The sequence below is a fragment of the Vipera berus genome (assembly GCF_964194415.1).
Source record: "Vipera berus genome assembly, chromosome: Z".
Classification (NCBI taxonomy): Eukaryota; Metazoa; Chordata; class Lepidosauria; order Squamata; family Viperidae; genus Vipera; species Vipera berus.
This window is the reverse complement of record NC_138205.1, coordinates 5994236-6006498: the sequence shown is the minus strand read 5'-3', so window position 1 is coordinate 6006498 and position 12263 is coordinate 5994236. Positions and strand designations below refer to the sequence as shown.

At 43.4% G+C, this 12263-nt stretch overlaps 1 protein-coding gene across 1 annotated transcript; it reads left to right on the top strand.

Annotated features, from left to right (window-relative positions):
* Window positions 1-2140: 2140 nt before the first annotated feature.
* Window positions 2141-10643, top strand: LOC308678538 (vomeronasal type-2 receptor 26-like; the record flags this gene model as incomplete). The annotated part of the gene is made up of 6 exons (XM_081345768.1): window positions 2141-2220; window positions 2791-3082; window positions 3456-4316; window positions 5327-5554; window positions 9495-9621; window positions 9745-10643. The coding sequence occupies 6 exons, from the start codon at window positions 2141-2143 to the stop codon at window positions 10641-10643; spliced, it is 2487 nt and encodes an 828-aa protein (XP_081201894.1).
* Between the last annotated feature and the right edge of the window lie 1620 nt (window positions 10644-12263).

The window sequence follows — 12263 nt, the reverse complement described above, 5'->3', positions numbered from 1 at the left end:
TTGGAAGGCAAAAGTCGGGGATAACCTCCGCGAACATCTCTGGGCCTAATGGATTAGCATCGTGAGCTGAGCCTCTTGTCCCTCCCTGGCCAGCTGGCCTGTGGCCTCGCTTTTGGAATTGGCTTTGTTAAGGCTGCACACCTGTAGCCTTTCGATGGGTTTTTATTCAGTCTGAGCAGATGGATGACGTCTCCCCTTGCAAGCCAGCAGAGGGATCAACCATCTCAGTGATGCCGCAGGGCGGATTAAATTAACGCAGTCCACCCGGTTAAGGCCCAACATCTGTTGCTGGATGTTGAATGCCACGTAGTTACCATCAGAGGGAAGTGCCATCTCGCTCTTCTCGCTAGTCCCCGTGGCTTGTCGTCGCGGCATTTAGTGTGTCGCGCGATCCAGTATGGGCCCTGGGGATCATTTTGCACGGTGCGCATGTACAGGTTATGGAGAAGGCTTGGAGATGGCTGTTAGAGCTCCTAAGAGACCCTTTTGACTTTTTTTAATGAGAATTGTCAGCAAAAGTGGCACTGGTTCCTCCCCCGCCCAAGACTGGCTAAGCTGGTTTAGTTTCTCAGGGGGGCCCAGTTCCTGGCCTGGAAGCTCTTGAGTCTCTTCCCTCAAGCGGTTGACCACTTTTGGCTTCCTAGAACAGAGGACATTCCTTCACCTCATTCCTCCATGCACTGTTACGGTTTGCAGCCCACGCTGCCTGCTCGTCTGCAGCACTGTTCAAAAGAGGGGTGGGGTATGCCCATCAGCACATACAGAATTGTGTGGTGTTTGGGAAGCCAAGTTGAAGAGGAAAGAGTCCCTGGTTTACAGGGAGAAGGAAGGAAGGAAGGTAGGTTGGTTCTCGCAGATCTGTTCTACCTGCTGTGTTGAAGGCTGCCCCTGCTCAGTTTGTCTGCCAGTCTTGCAGTGCTCATGACGTGTAAGGCACACCGAGGGCATTGCTGTAGTCCGGTCATCCATTAATTCTCCCTCTCCCTCTCTGCACACATTTTTTTGGTTTGTTCTTTCCCTTCCCACCTCTTTTTTAATGTTTGTGTGTAAATTGCTTTGTACTGTATGCACATTCTGTACCTTGAGTATTTTTTAAGATTGATTTAAAATTATTCATTTTTGGAATTCTAATAAAGAATCATAGGGGATTGTTCAGAGGTTATGGAGTGAGCTTCTTTGGAATTAGACTCTTGATGGGCATTTGATATTTAAAGGGGAAGGACGAGTGCCCTTGAGCCGCCGGAAGATGATTGGAATTAACGTGTGAATAAATTATGTTTCAAATGTTTCTAATTGTGGGAGAAGAAATAATATTCTTTAGATTTTGCTAAAGCTGGAAACTTTAGTGCAAGAAATCTTTTGAAGATTTTTAGTGAACTCAAGGTATTTTTTTTAAAGTGTGCATTGTTACTCCTCACAAAACATACACACAATAAATCACTGATACCTGCTGGATCTGTTCATATTCTATTTTTTGAAAAAGTGGTAGAAAATAAATGTGATAGCTTCAAAAAACACTTTCAACAACTAAGCATCTATTTTATTATAAATCTCCCTTAAATTATTGTCTTTGTCATTTGCTCATTTAAAAAAAAAATAGTTGAACCATTAGCCAATTACTATCTCATCATAACAAAATAATTATCTCCTAGAGGAATCACCATGTTTTCTTAACTAGGCCAAAATACCAAGGTTACATAGAAGTGAATGATATTCAACAACAATAAAGATATCAGCTTGGATATAAAATAACATTGGAACTGCAGGGAGTTTAGCACAAGGGTGATAATGGCTCTCTACCCTCTGTTCTCCTTTGCCAGAGTATCTGTTCAAATCCTGATGGTGTTCAAGATACAATTTTGCACTCATGTGGATCTTCAAATAGAAAATGATAGATTTTCTCATTACATGCATTATCAGATATACTAAGCCTTGGATCAATCTTTAGATAAAGTATTGGATTATATGTACTTCCTGATCAATAGGTTGGGAGGGAAAACATTTTCACAATAACAAAATTTTGAAAATGTTTTTTCTGATATTTTTGGTGCACAAAGTAGTTACTCTGAGATGCCCTGTGAGTAATGCTTTCCTTGTTCCACATGAATGGTATCAGCCTGGTGACCTCATCATTGGTGGGATGGCATCTCACATGGGTTACCACCATTATGATATTAAATTTAGTGAAAACCCTTCTATAAAACCTTATGAAATACCAACGTAAGAATTTTTTTCTCTATCTAATCTTACCCAGACTTTCAAAAATCCTTTATATGACTAAAAGTTCTTTGTTCATAAATTTAGGATTTTTGATGTAATCTATGCCTTATATTTTTTGAGTTGTATCCAGTTGTGAGAGAAGAAATAACCTTTAGATTTTTCCAAAGTCCTTGACATGAAATGTACAAAATTTAAGAACAAGGAGTCTCTATTTGAACAATTACTGACATAAAGAATTTTTTTAAAAAAGATTTGGCATTATCTCTCTTAGCAAAACATACATGCAGTAAATTAGTGATACCTCCTGAATCTATTCATATACCATATTTTGAAAATGTGATAGAAAATATACTACTTTGAAAAAGGCCACTACATGTATTTGTTGTAGTACATATTTGTTGGAAGTTATGGAAATGCTGTGTAAAATTAATTTGAACTCTGAACAAATTATTAAGCATTTTAGGAAAGCTATTGTCTTCCTACTACCATAAGATGTTTCTTACTTACATAGAAATGATGCCACCTTAAAGGTCTTGTAAAAATTCAATGGGGGATTTAAATTATTTGTAGCATAATCACCAAATTTCATCAACACGTCCTTGCCTTGGCCTTTGCTGTGAAGGAGATCAATGAGGACTCCCAATTCTTACCTAATGCCACTCTTGGGTTCCACATCTATGACAGTTACCTCAGTGCAAGGATGACCTATCGCACCACTCTGGACCTCCTTTTTAAATCCCATGAATTTGTTCCTAACTATAAGTGTGATAGCCAGAAGAATCTCGTGGCTATTATTGGGGGATTGGATTTTGTGACATCATCTCATATTGCTGAAATTACAAGATTCTTCAAGATTCCACAAGTAAGTGGTGAAGTGTTGTTATGAAATAATTAAGGAGCATTAAGATTAGCTTAGGTTTGTAAAAAGATGTTGTACCTTCTTAAGGTCTATTAGTTAGCACAATTTTGAAATTACAATGCCAAATATAGAAGTGAATATCTGTAGACATTCCCTACGTGAGGAAAAATGTGAACATAGCATTCTTTGCTTCTATCAAAAGAATTGATCAATTATATGTGTTTGAAGTAATTCCAAGAAATTCCTTTCCATATTTATACTTAGAAGAATTTCACAAAAACAATTCCTTCCTTTGATACATTTTATATGAAAAGTAAATCAGGAAAATTACATTTGATCTAACAACTCAAGAGAATACTACTCCACTTTCTTGCAGCTGACATATGGCTCCTTAGCCCAAGAGGAATTTGAGAACAGTAAGCTCTCTTCACTTTATTTCATGGTCCCAAAAGAGGACCATCAGTACATTGGGATTATCCAACTGCTTCACCGTTTCAGGTGGACCTGGATTGGGATTTTTGCTGTTGGTAACAACAATGGAGAAAATTTCTTACAGAAAATGCAGACCTTACTTGCAAAGAATGGAATCTGCTCCGCATTCATACAAAGGCTTTCACGAGTACACCAGGAAGACTTCCCAGAAATTTATGAAACAATCTCAATTATTTCATGGAATTGGATAAATAGCAAAGCCAATGCATTTATTGTCTATGGAGGAGCATTGGCAATTATGTGGCTAAGAATTGTCACATTTATAGCAGATCCTGAAAGGAAGGAAATTTCATTATTGAGAAAGGTGTGGATCATGACTGCACAAATTGATTTTGTATTATCAGGATTCCAAATCAGTTGGGATCTCCAGATGTTTCATGGGGCTATTTCATTCTCCGCTCATTCAACAACAGTTGTAGGTTTCAAGGAATTTCTTCAGGCCGTAAATCCTCTTTCAGTCTACAGAGATGAGTTTCTTCAGGAAGTTTGGGAACAATTATTTGATTGTTCATTTCAAAAACCAGAATTACATGAAACACATAGTAGGCTGTGCACTGGCGAGATGAAGCTAGAGGATCTTCCTGGACCTGCCTTTGAAATGGAAATGACTGGCCAAAGCTATAGTATCTACAATGCTGTTCATGCTGTGGCTCATGCTTTGCAAACTCTATGCACATTACATTTCAATAGAAAAAAAACTATGATGTGTAAAAATCCTGATCTTCCACATCTCCAGTCTTGGCAGGTATTCCCTTTGCACTGGACACTTCTTATATTTCAATAAGCAGTTTGACGTAGAATTATACTTTCAACCCATTGTGTAAAGTCTTAATATTATCTGCATTTGGAATCAAGCTTGAGAAAACAACTTAGAAATAAGTTGGAATTTCCTGATGGTGAGAAAAATTAACAATGAATTAGTGGAATAGCTTGCCTTCAGAAGTTTTGGATGCTCCAACACTGGAGATTTTTAAGAAGAGAAGGGCTGCATTTTATCTGAAATAATAGAGCGTCTCTTCCTTGAGCAAGGTTTTGGATTAGAAGACCTTCAGGTCTCTTCTGACTCTGACATCCTGTTCTGTCTAAAATAGATACAGAAAAAGTAGTTTCTCTTATTATTCTGGTCATTGAGAAGCTACTGTATAAAGTTTGGTTTATATGTCAGCAGACATTATTGACTAAATCATCATACATTGCACAAGATGAGGTAGTTAAAGTGATAATTTAGATTACTTGTCATTGCCTTCTCCAAAAACAATCAATTCCCGAAGAACCTTGGTCCTTTTTAGATGTGGCATGCATAGAATGAAACATGAAACATGTTTACAATAATCTCTTTCTTGCATCTCTCTGAGGAGGAATGCTTGGATCTCAGATTCTAAAACCTGGCTAAAGGACATTAGTCAGACAGACTGTCAAATAACTTTATATCAATGAGGAAAGATTAGTTATTTTTTTATCTTGAATTAGTTGTTTAAGTAGTGAACCTAAAACATAACTAAAGGAAGTTACAAAAAACCAGAATCTTTTTTACATTGTGCTTCAGTTCATTCTTTCCTTTCCTTATATTAATATTAAATTAGGTATATAGTGTGGACGTGTACATTATCATGCAATATTGATTATCCAAATTCTTAGCACACATATTTAATTATAGTTATAGCAATTGGAAGAATGACTGAATGAAACTTTAATATGCTTTTATCCTCTCTATTATATAGCTCTCAACAACCTCTTTCATTCTCTTTCAATTAGCTCCATCCATTTCTTCAAGGCATTTCTTTTAACAACTCAGCTGGGGAGAGAGTGTTCCTGAATGAGAAAGGGGAAGCAGCAGGTGGATTCGACATCACCAATTTGATCACTTTTACAAACAAATCCTTTCAGAGAGTTAGAATTGGAAAGATGGATCTACAAGCTTCAAAAGGGAAGGAATTATCCATGGATGAAGATTTGATTGTCTGGAGTCCAGCTTTTAACCAGGTATTGAATTAATGAATCCACCATGCCTTAATCCTTTAGGATCCCATATTGAACATAGTCTCTTTAGAAATCTAATTTCTGAGGTTTTTTTTAAATAAACAACGGCATATTCTATCAACCGGAGTGAGAGGACGACTGAGGTTGTCCCTTGGATTACCATCTCAGGTGAGAGCTGAGATGGCCCTGCGGACTAAGAGATATGCCTACTGGACTTCTTTTTTCAGCTATATACCATCATTGAGCGATCCTTTGGACATATTTATAACATCTGCCCTAAGAGACTATCCTAGTGCTGTATGGTTTACCGTTACTCCGAAGCGGACTTCTATGCCCTTAGGGGGGTTCCTGCCTCATGGGCGCGACCTGTCGCCTGTTTCCATACTCCCCTTAATGACGAGCCCAAGCTCTGGGACTCCGAGAGGTGGCTGGGCTTAGATAGGGGCCTCGAGTTAAGACGTGCTAAGAGGCCCCTGATAAAATTTTTAGCCGGTTATTTTAAAAGGTTAGGGAGGGGGAGGGAGGGGGGGTAGGGAGGGAATCTTTAACCGGCACTCAGTCTGGTCCTGTTAGAGGTCCTGACGGGATGGGGTCGGGGGAGGTGGCTGCTGGTTCTGGGAATGTGGGGGTGGGGCTTCAAATCCCCACGGCGATAGGGAATGGCAGCAGGTGTTTGCGCGGAGGGCCATATCAACATCTGGGATCGCGCCCCCGCTATCTCCGAGCGGTGGCGCGCTCCGACCCTCCGGTTAGCACCCTCTTACCCGGGGATGAGGGTGATCAGGCCCCTGAGCTCAGGTTGGTCTATTTGAATGCTAGATCCATAGTTAACAAAGCTCCCCTCATCCATGATCTGATCGAGGAGGAATGTGCGGATCTAGCATGCATCACGAAAACTTGGTTGGGTTCGGAGGGAGGGGTGCCTCTCACCGAGTTATGCCCGCCAGGTTTCCGGGTGCTGCACCAGCCACGGGCTCAGGGCAGGGGTGGTGGGGTGGCAGTGGTTATTCGGGAGACTTTGTGTCCCCGGGAGGCCACCATTGTCCAGATGGCCGGGAGTGAATCCCTTCTCTTGAGATGTGGTCATCGGTTTCAGTTGGGCTTGTTGCTTACATACCTGGCACCCAGCTGTGTGGCAACAGCCCTGCCTGAGCTGCTCGACACCCTCTCAGGGTTGGCGGTGGAGTTCCCCAGGCTTATAGTACTGGGTGACTTCAACCTGCCGTCACTGGGAGAGTCGTCGGAGTTAGCTCGGGAGTTCATGGCCTCCATGACAGCCATGGGCCTGACCCAGGTTATTGAGGGCCCGACTCATGTGGGGGATCATACTCTCGACCTGGTGTTCCTGTTTGGACAGTGGTTGGATGATCTGGGAGGGGGTTCCCCGTCCATCACCCCTCTGTCATGGTCAGATCACCACCTCCTGAGGCTGGTTTTCCGTCATGCCACCCCCCGCCGCTGGGCGGCGGAACCGACCAGGTGGTTCCGCCCCAGGCGCCTAATGGACCCGGATCGGTTCCAGAGGGCGCTTGGGCCTATACCTATCACCCTTACCCACAGCCCAGTCGATGCTCTGGTGGAGGCCTGGGAAACGGCTGCCACCAGGGCACTTGATTGCGTTGTACCCATGCGACCTCTGACCCGGCGCAGATCCCGTTGGGCCCCATGGTTCTCTGTGGAGCTCCGGGAGATGAAGCATCGGAGACGAGGTCTAGAGAGCGGTTGGAGTTCCAGCCGATCCGAATCCGACCGATTGCATTTAAGAACCTTTATAAGGTCTTATCTTGCGGCGATAAGGACGGCGAAGTCTAACTACTTTGCCGCCCTTATCGCGTCCGCAGATAATCGCCCGGCCGCCCTGTTTAGGGTGACTCGCTCCCTCCTTAACCAGGAGGTGAGAGAGGATCCCTTGCAGGGACGAGCCGAGGAGTTTAGTCATCATCTGGCGGACAAAATCGCTCGGATCCGGACCGGCCTGGACTCTGACTGGGCAGAGTCTGATGTGGAGGAATCAGGCGGTCTTGAGCACGTTATCTGGACTGAGTTCGACCCTGTTTCCCCTGATGATGTGGACAGGATCATGGGGAGACTGAGCACCACCACCTGTTTGTTGGATCCGTGCCCCTCCTGGCTAGCTTATGCTGCTCGGGAGGGAACACGAGGCTGGTTCCATGCAGTAATAACTGCTTCTTTGAAGGAGGGTGTCTTCCCTGCTGCCTTGAAGGAGGCGGTGGTGAGACCCCTTCTCAAGAAGCCTGCTTTGGACCCGGCTGCTTTAAACAACTATCGTCCAGTCTCCAACCTTCGCTTTTTGGCGAAGGTTGTTGAGAGTGTGGTGGCGCATCAGCTTCCTCTGTTCCTGGAAGAAACTGATTATCTGGACCCGTACCAATCGGGTTTCAGACCCGGAGACAGCACGGAGACGGCATTGGTCGCGCTGGTGAATGATCTCTGGAGGGCAAGGGACAGGGGTTGTTCCTCTGTCCTGGTCCTATTAGATCTTTCAGCGGCTTTCGATACCATCGACCATGGTATCCTGCTGCAGCGTCTCAGGGGGTTGGGAGTGGGAGGCACCGTTCTACGGTGGTTCTCCTACCTCCAGGGCCGCTCGCAGTCGGTGTCGATGGGAGGGCAGAGATCCGCCCCGAGGCCTCTCATTTGTGGAGTCCCTCAGGGGTCGGTTCTCTCGCCTCTCCTGTTCAACATCTATATGAAGCCGCTGGGCGAGATCATTCGTTGTTTCGGGGTGGGGTATCACCAGTACGCTGATGATACCCAACTTTTTCTTTCCACCCCGAACCAACCCAGTGAAGCCCTCTCCATGATGTTCCGGTGCCTGGAGGCGGTTCAGGTCTGGATGGGGAGAAACAGGCTTCGTCTCAATCCCGCCAAGACTGAGTGGCTGTGCATATCGGCATCTCGGGTTAACCAAGTTATTCCACCTCTAACGATGGGGGGGTGAGGTGTTACCCCCCATTGATAGGGCTCGCAACTTGGGCGTCCTCCTGGAATCACGGCTCAATTTTGAAGATCACATAGGAGCCATGACCAGGGGGGCTTTTGCACAGGTTCGCCTGGTGCGCCAGTTGCGTCCCTATCTGGACCGAGACGCCCTACGCACAGTTACTCATGCACTTGTGACCTCCCGTTTGGACTACTGTAACGCTCTCTACATGGGGCTGCCCTTGAAGACCACTCGGAGGCTTCAACTGGTGCAGAATGCGGCCGCGCGAGTTGTAATGGGGGTCTCCCGATACTCCCATGTAACACCTCTACTCCGCGAGCTGCATTGGCTTCCGGTTGCCCTCCGGGTGAAATTCAAGGTGCTGGTTATTACCTATAAAGCCCTACATGGCCTGGGTCCGGGGTATTTGAGGGAACACCTGCTGCCGGCATCAAACGCCCTTCGCCCAGTGCGCTCCCACAGGGAGGGTCTGCTCAGGGTCCCGCCGGTAAGAGATTGCCAGCGGGTGACACCCAGAGATAGGGCCTTCTCAGTGGGAGCGCCTGCCCTCTGGAACCAGCTGCCGGTGGAGCTGAGGACTGCCCCCGACCTCCGATCATTCCGCCGGGTCCTGAAGACCTGGCTCTTTGAGCTCTCGGGCCTAGGCTGAGGAGAAATTTATTTTAATTGGAGTTTTTAATAGTACAGGGTTGATTTAATATTTTTTAAATTGGTTTTTAACTTTTGTACGGTTGATTTTTAACTCCCTGTAAACCGCCCTGAGTCCTCAGGGAAAGGGCGGTATATAAATGCAATAAAATAAATAAATAAATAAATAAATGTTGCTGATGATCAAGGATTCCTCAAATTGACAAAAGTGATATTACAATGTAAAAGCCATGCTTGCATATTTGGTGTGCATTTCCATTTGAAATCAGAAAAATCAGAAACTGTTTTAAAAACCCTCCTTTTCAAAACATTTATTTTGTTTATTGTAAGGTTCTTCCATTTTCTCGATGCAATGACCCTTGTTTCCCTGGGGACTGGAAGAAAGGGATTGAAGGGGATCAGTTCTGCTGCTATGACTGTGTTCCATGCCTAGAAGGGAAGATTTCAAATCAAAATGGTATGGTAGGAATTCTACCAATTTTCGTTAGACTTAAGCAAATTTAGGATGAATACAATTAATAAAATGAGTTTCACTGATTTGGAATGCCTAGATAACAAATTTCTTTGATTTTCTTCCCAGATATGGATGATTGTTTTGAATGTCCAGAAGATCATTATCCAAATAAAGAAAAGAATGGATGTGTCCTGAAACGGACGGTATTTCTAACTATTGAAGAAACCTTGGGAATTGGTTTAGCTTCTTCAGCTCTTGGTTTCTTTTTCTTGACATCTTTGATACTTGGAATTTTTATTAAGCACAGGGAGACTCCCATTGTCAAAGCCAACAACCGGTCCCTCACCTACACGCTGCTTATCTCTCTTCTGCTCTGTTTTCTATCTTCTTTGTTCTTCCTCAGCCAACCCGGTAAAGTGACCTGCCTTCTCCGGCAATCAACTTTTGGAACCACGTTCTCAGTGGCTATTTCTAGCGTGTTGGCTAAAACCATCACTGTGGTTCTTGCTTTCATGGCCACTAAACCGGGATCTCAGAGGAGAAGATGGTTAGGGAAAAGATTGGCTTATTCTACTGTCCTTTCCTGCTCCTTTTTCCAAGTATGTAGTTGTATTCTTTGGTTGTCAACATTTCCCCCATTCCCTGAGTTGGACATGCACTCACAGCTCCAAGAAATTATTTTACAATGCAATGAGGGGTCAGCTTTCTTATTTTTTTGTGTATTGGGCTACCTGGGTGTCTTGGCTATTGCCAGCTTTATTGTGGCTTTTCTTGCCCGTAAATTACCTGACAGCTTCAATGAAGCCAAGTTCATCACCTTCAGCATGTTGGCTTTTTGCAGTGTGTGGATCTCCTTCTTTCCAGCCTATCTGAGTACAAAAGGAAAAGCCATGGTAGCTGTGGAGATCTTCTCCATCTTGTCCTCCAGTGCTGCATTACTGGGATGCATATTCTTGCCAAAATGCTACATCATTGTTTTCCGGCCTGAACTAAACCAAAGGGAGAATCTCATTAAGAGAAATTAGTAAGCCATGTGACCTTTCTCACCAGGAGAAATTGCTAACAAACAAGAATAGGAAGTCCTAGTGACCATAATTACATAAGGATTTCATTTAGGTAACCTGATTTCATATTTTAATGAAATGGAAAAATGAATTGAAGTACCTATTAAAGTAGCTAGAGCTATTTTCTGTTGCTGATCAATTATTGATAGAAATGAAGACATCTATGTGCAATTTTCACCTCTTCACGAAATCAAAGATTGCTTTTAGTAGAATTTCAGGGAAAGAACCTGATATTTGGCCCTTTTTCATTTGGGTTTCTCTATAATTCAAATATTTAAAAACAGAATATTATTTTGTGTACAGAGATCTTTTGTGAAAAGTGAGAAAGACTAAAGACGGAAATACATACCATAAAGTACTGATCTAAATCTTAGAGTTGTAAGTGATTTTAAAGAAAAAGAAGCTCAACACTCTTTCTAGGCCAAGTTATTTTCTAGGTGCTCTGAGATTGCTATTATATCTGTATTTTCCATGACTACCTTTGTTTGTCCTCTCGTTCTTCATTTCTATTGATTTTTGATTAAGGACATTGTGATGTCCTTAATCAAAAAAAGGAGAGCAAAAAATAGATACATGAAATTATAGATCAATCAATCAGCCTGACATCAAAATCTGGGAAGACCTTGAAAAACGATAACCTGTAGCAGAATAACAGAATAACTGAGTTGGAAGGGACTTTGAAAGTCTAGTTCAGCCCCCAGCTCAAGCAACATGGGTTCATCAAAAAAAGGTGATGCCAAACAAATCTTATTTCATCCTTCAACAAAGTGACTAAATCAATGGATCAGTGAAATATACTTAGATATTGTGACTTGGGCTACATGGATATCTTCACTCTTGTGAGCTTTGTGGTCGATTTTCTTGCCCATAAACTACCTGATAGCTTTCATGAAGCCAAGATCATCACCTTTAGCATGTTGGTCTTTTGCAGTGTTTGTATATCCTCCTTTGCAGCCTCTCTGAGCACAAAACGAAAAGACATGGTAGCTGTGGAGGTCTTCTCCATCTTGTCCTTCAGTGCTGCCTTACTGGGATGCATATTGTTGCCAAAGTCTACATCATTGTTTGCTGGGCTGACCTCAACCACAGGGAGCAACTCACAAAGAGAAATTAGTATAAGTATGTAGGTAGAAAAATAGAGAGAGAGAGAGAGAGAGAGAGAGAGAGAGAGAGACAGACAGACAGACAGACAGACAGACAGACAGACAGACAGACAGACTAATGGAGAGACAGACGGACAGACAAAAAAACCCTATGGGCAGGGCAAGTTGCCCAAATTTTAGTGGACGTACAACCCTAATTAAGATGGAAACACGTTACTCTGGAATACTCTGCAAGTGATACTTCCCCTGTTCTCATCATTGGTGGCATGATGTCCCACATAGTTTACCAGTTTTATATGTAGTGCCACATCCAGAAGGACCGCTAAAATCTGGGCCCTCCTGGCCCTCTCTTTGGCTGGCTGCCAATCCAAGAGGTCTCTCACATTGGCACCTCTGTTTGAAAGGGCACGTAGCATGCTGATGTTCAGTCACAGTTGGCAGCCCTGCACATGGGTCAGTGATGGTTGATCTCTTTCGA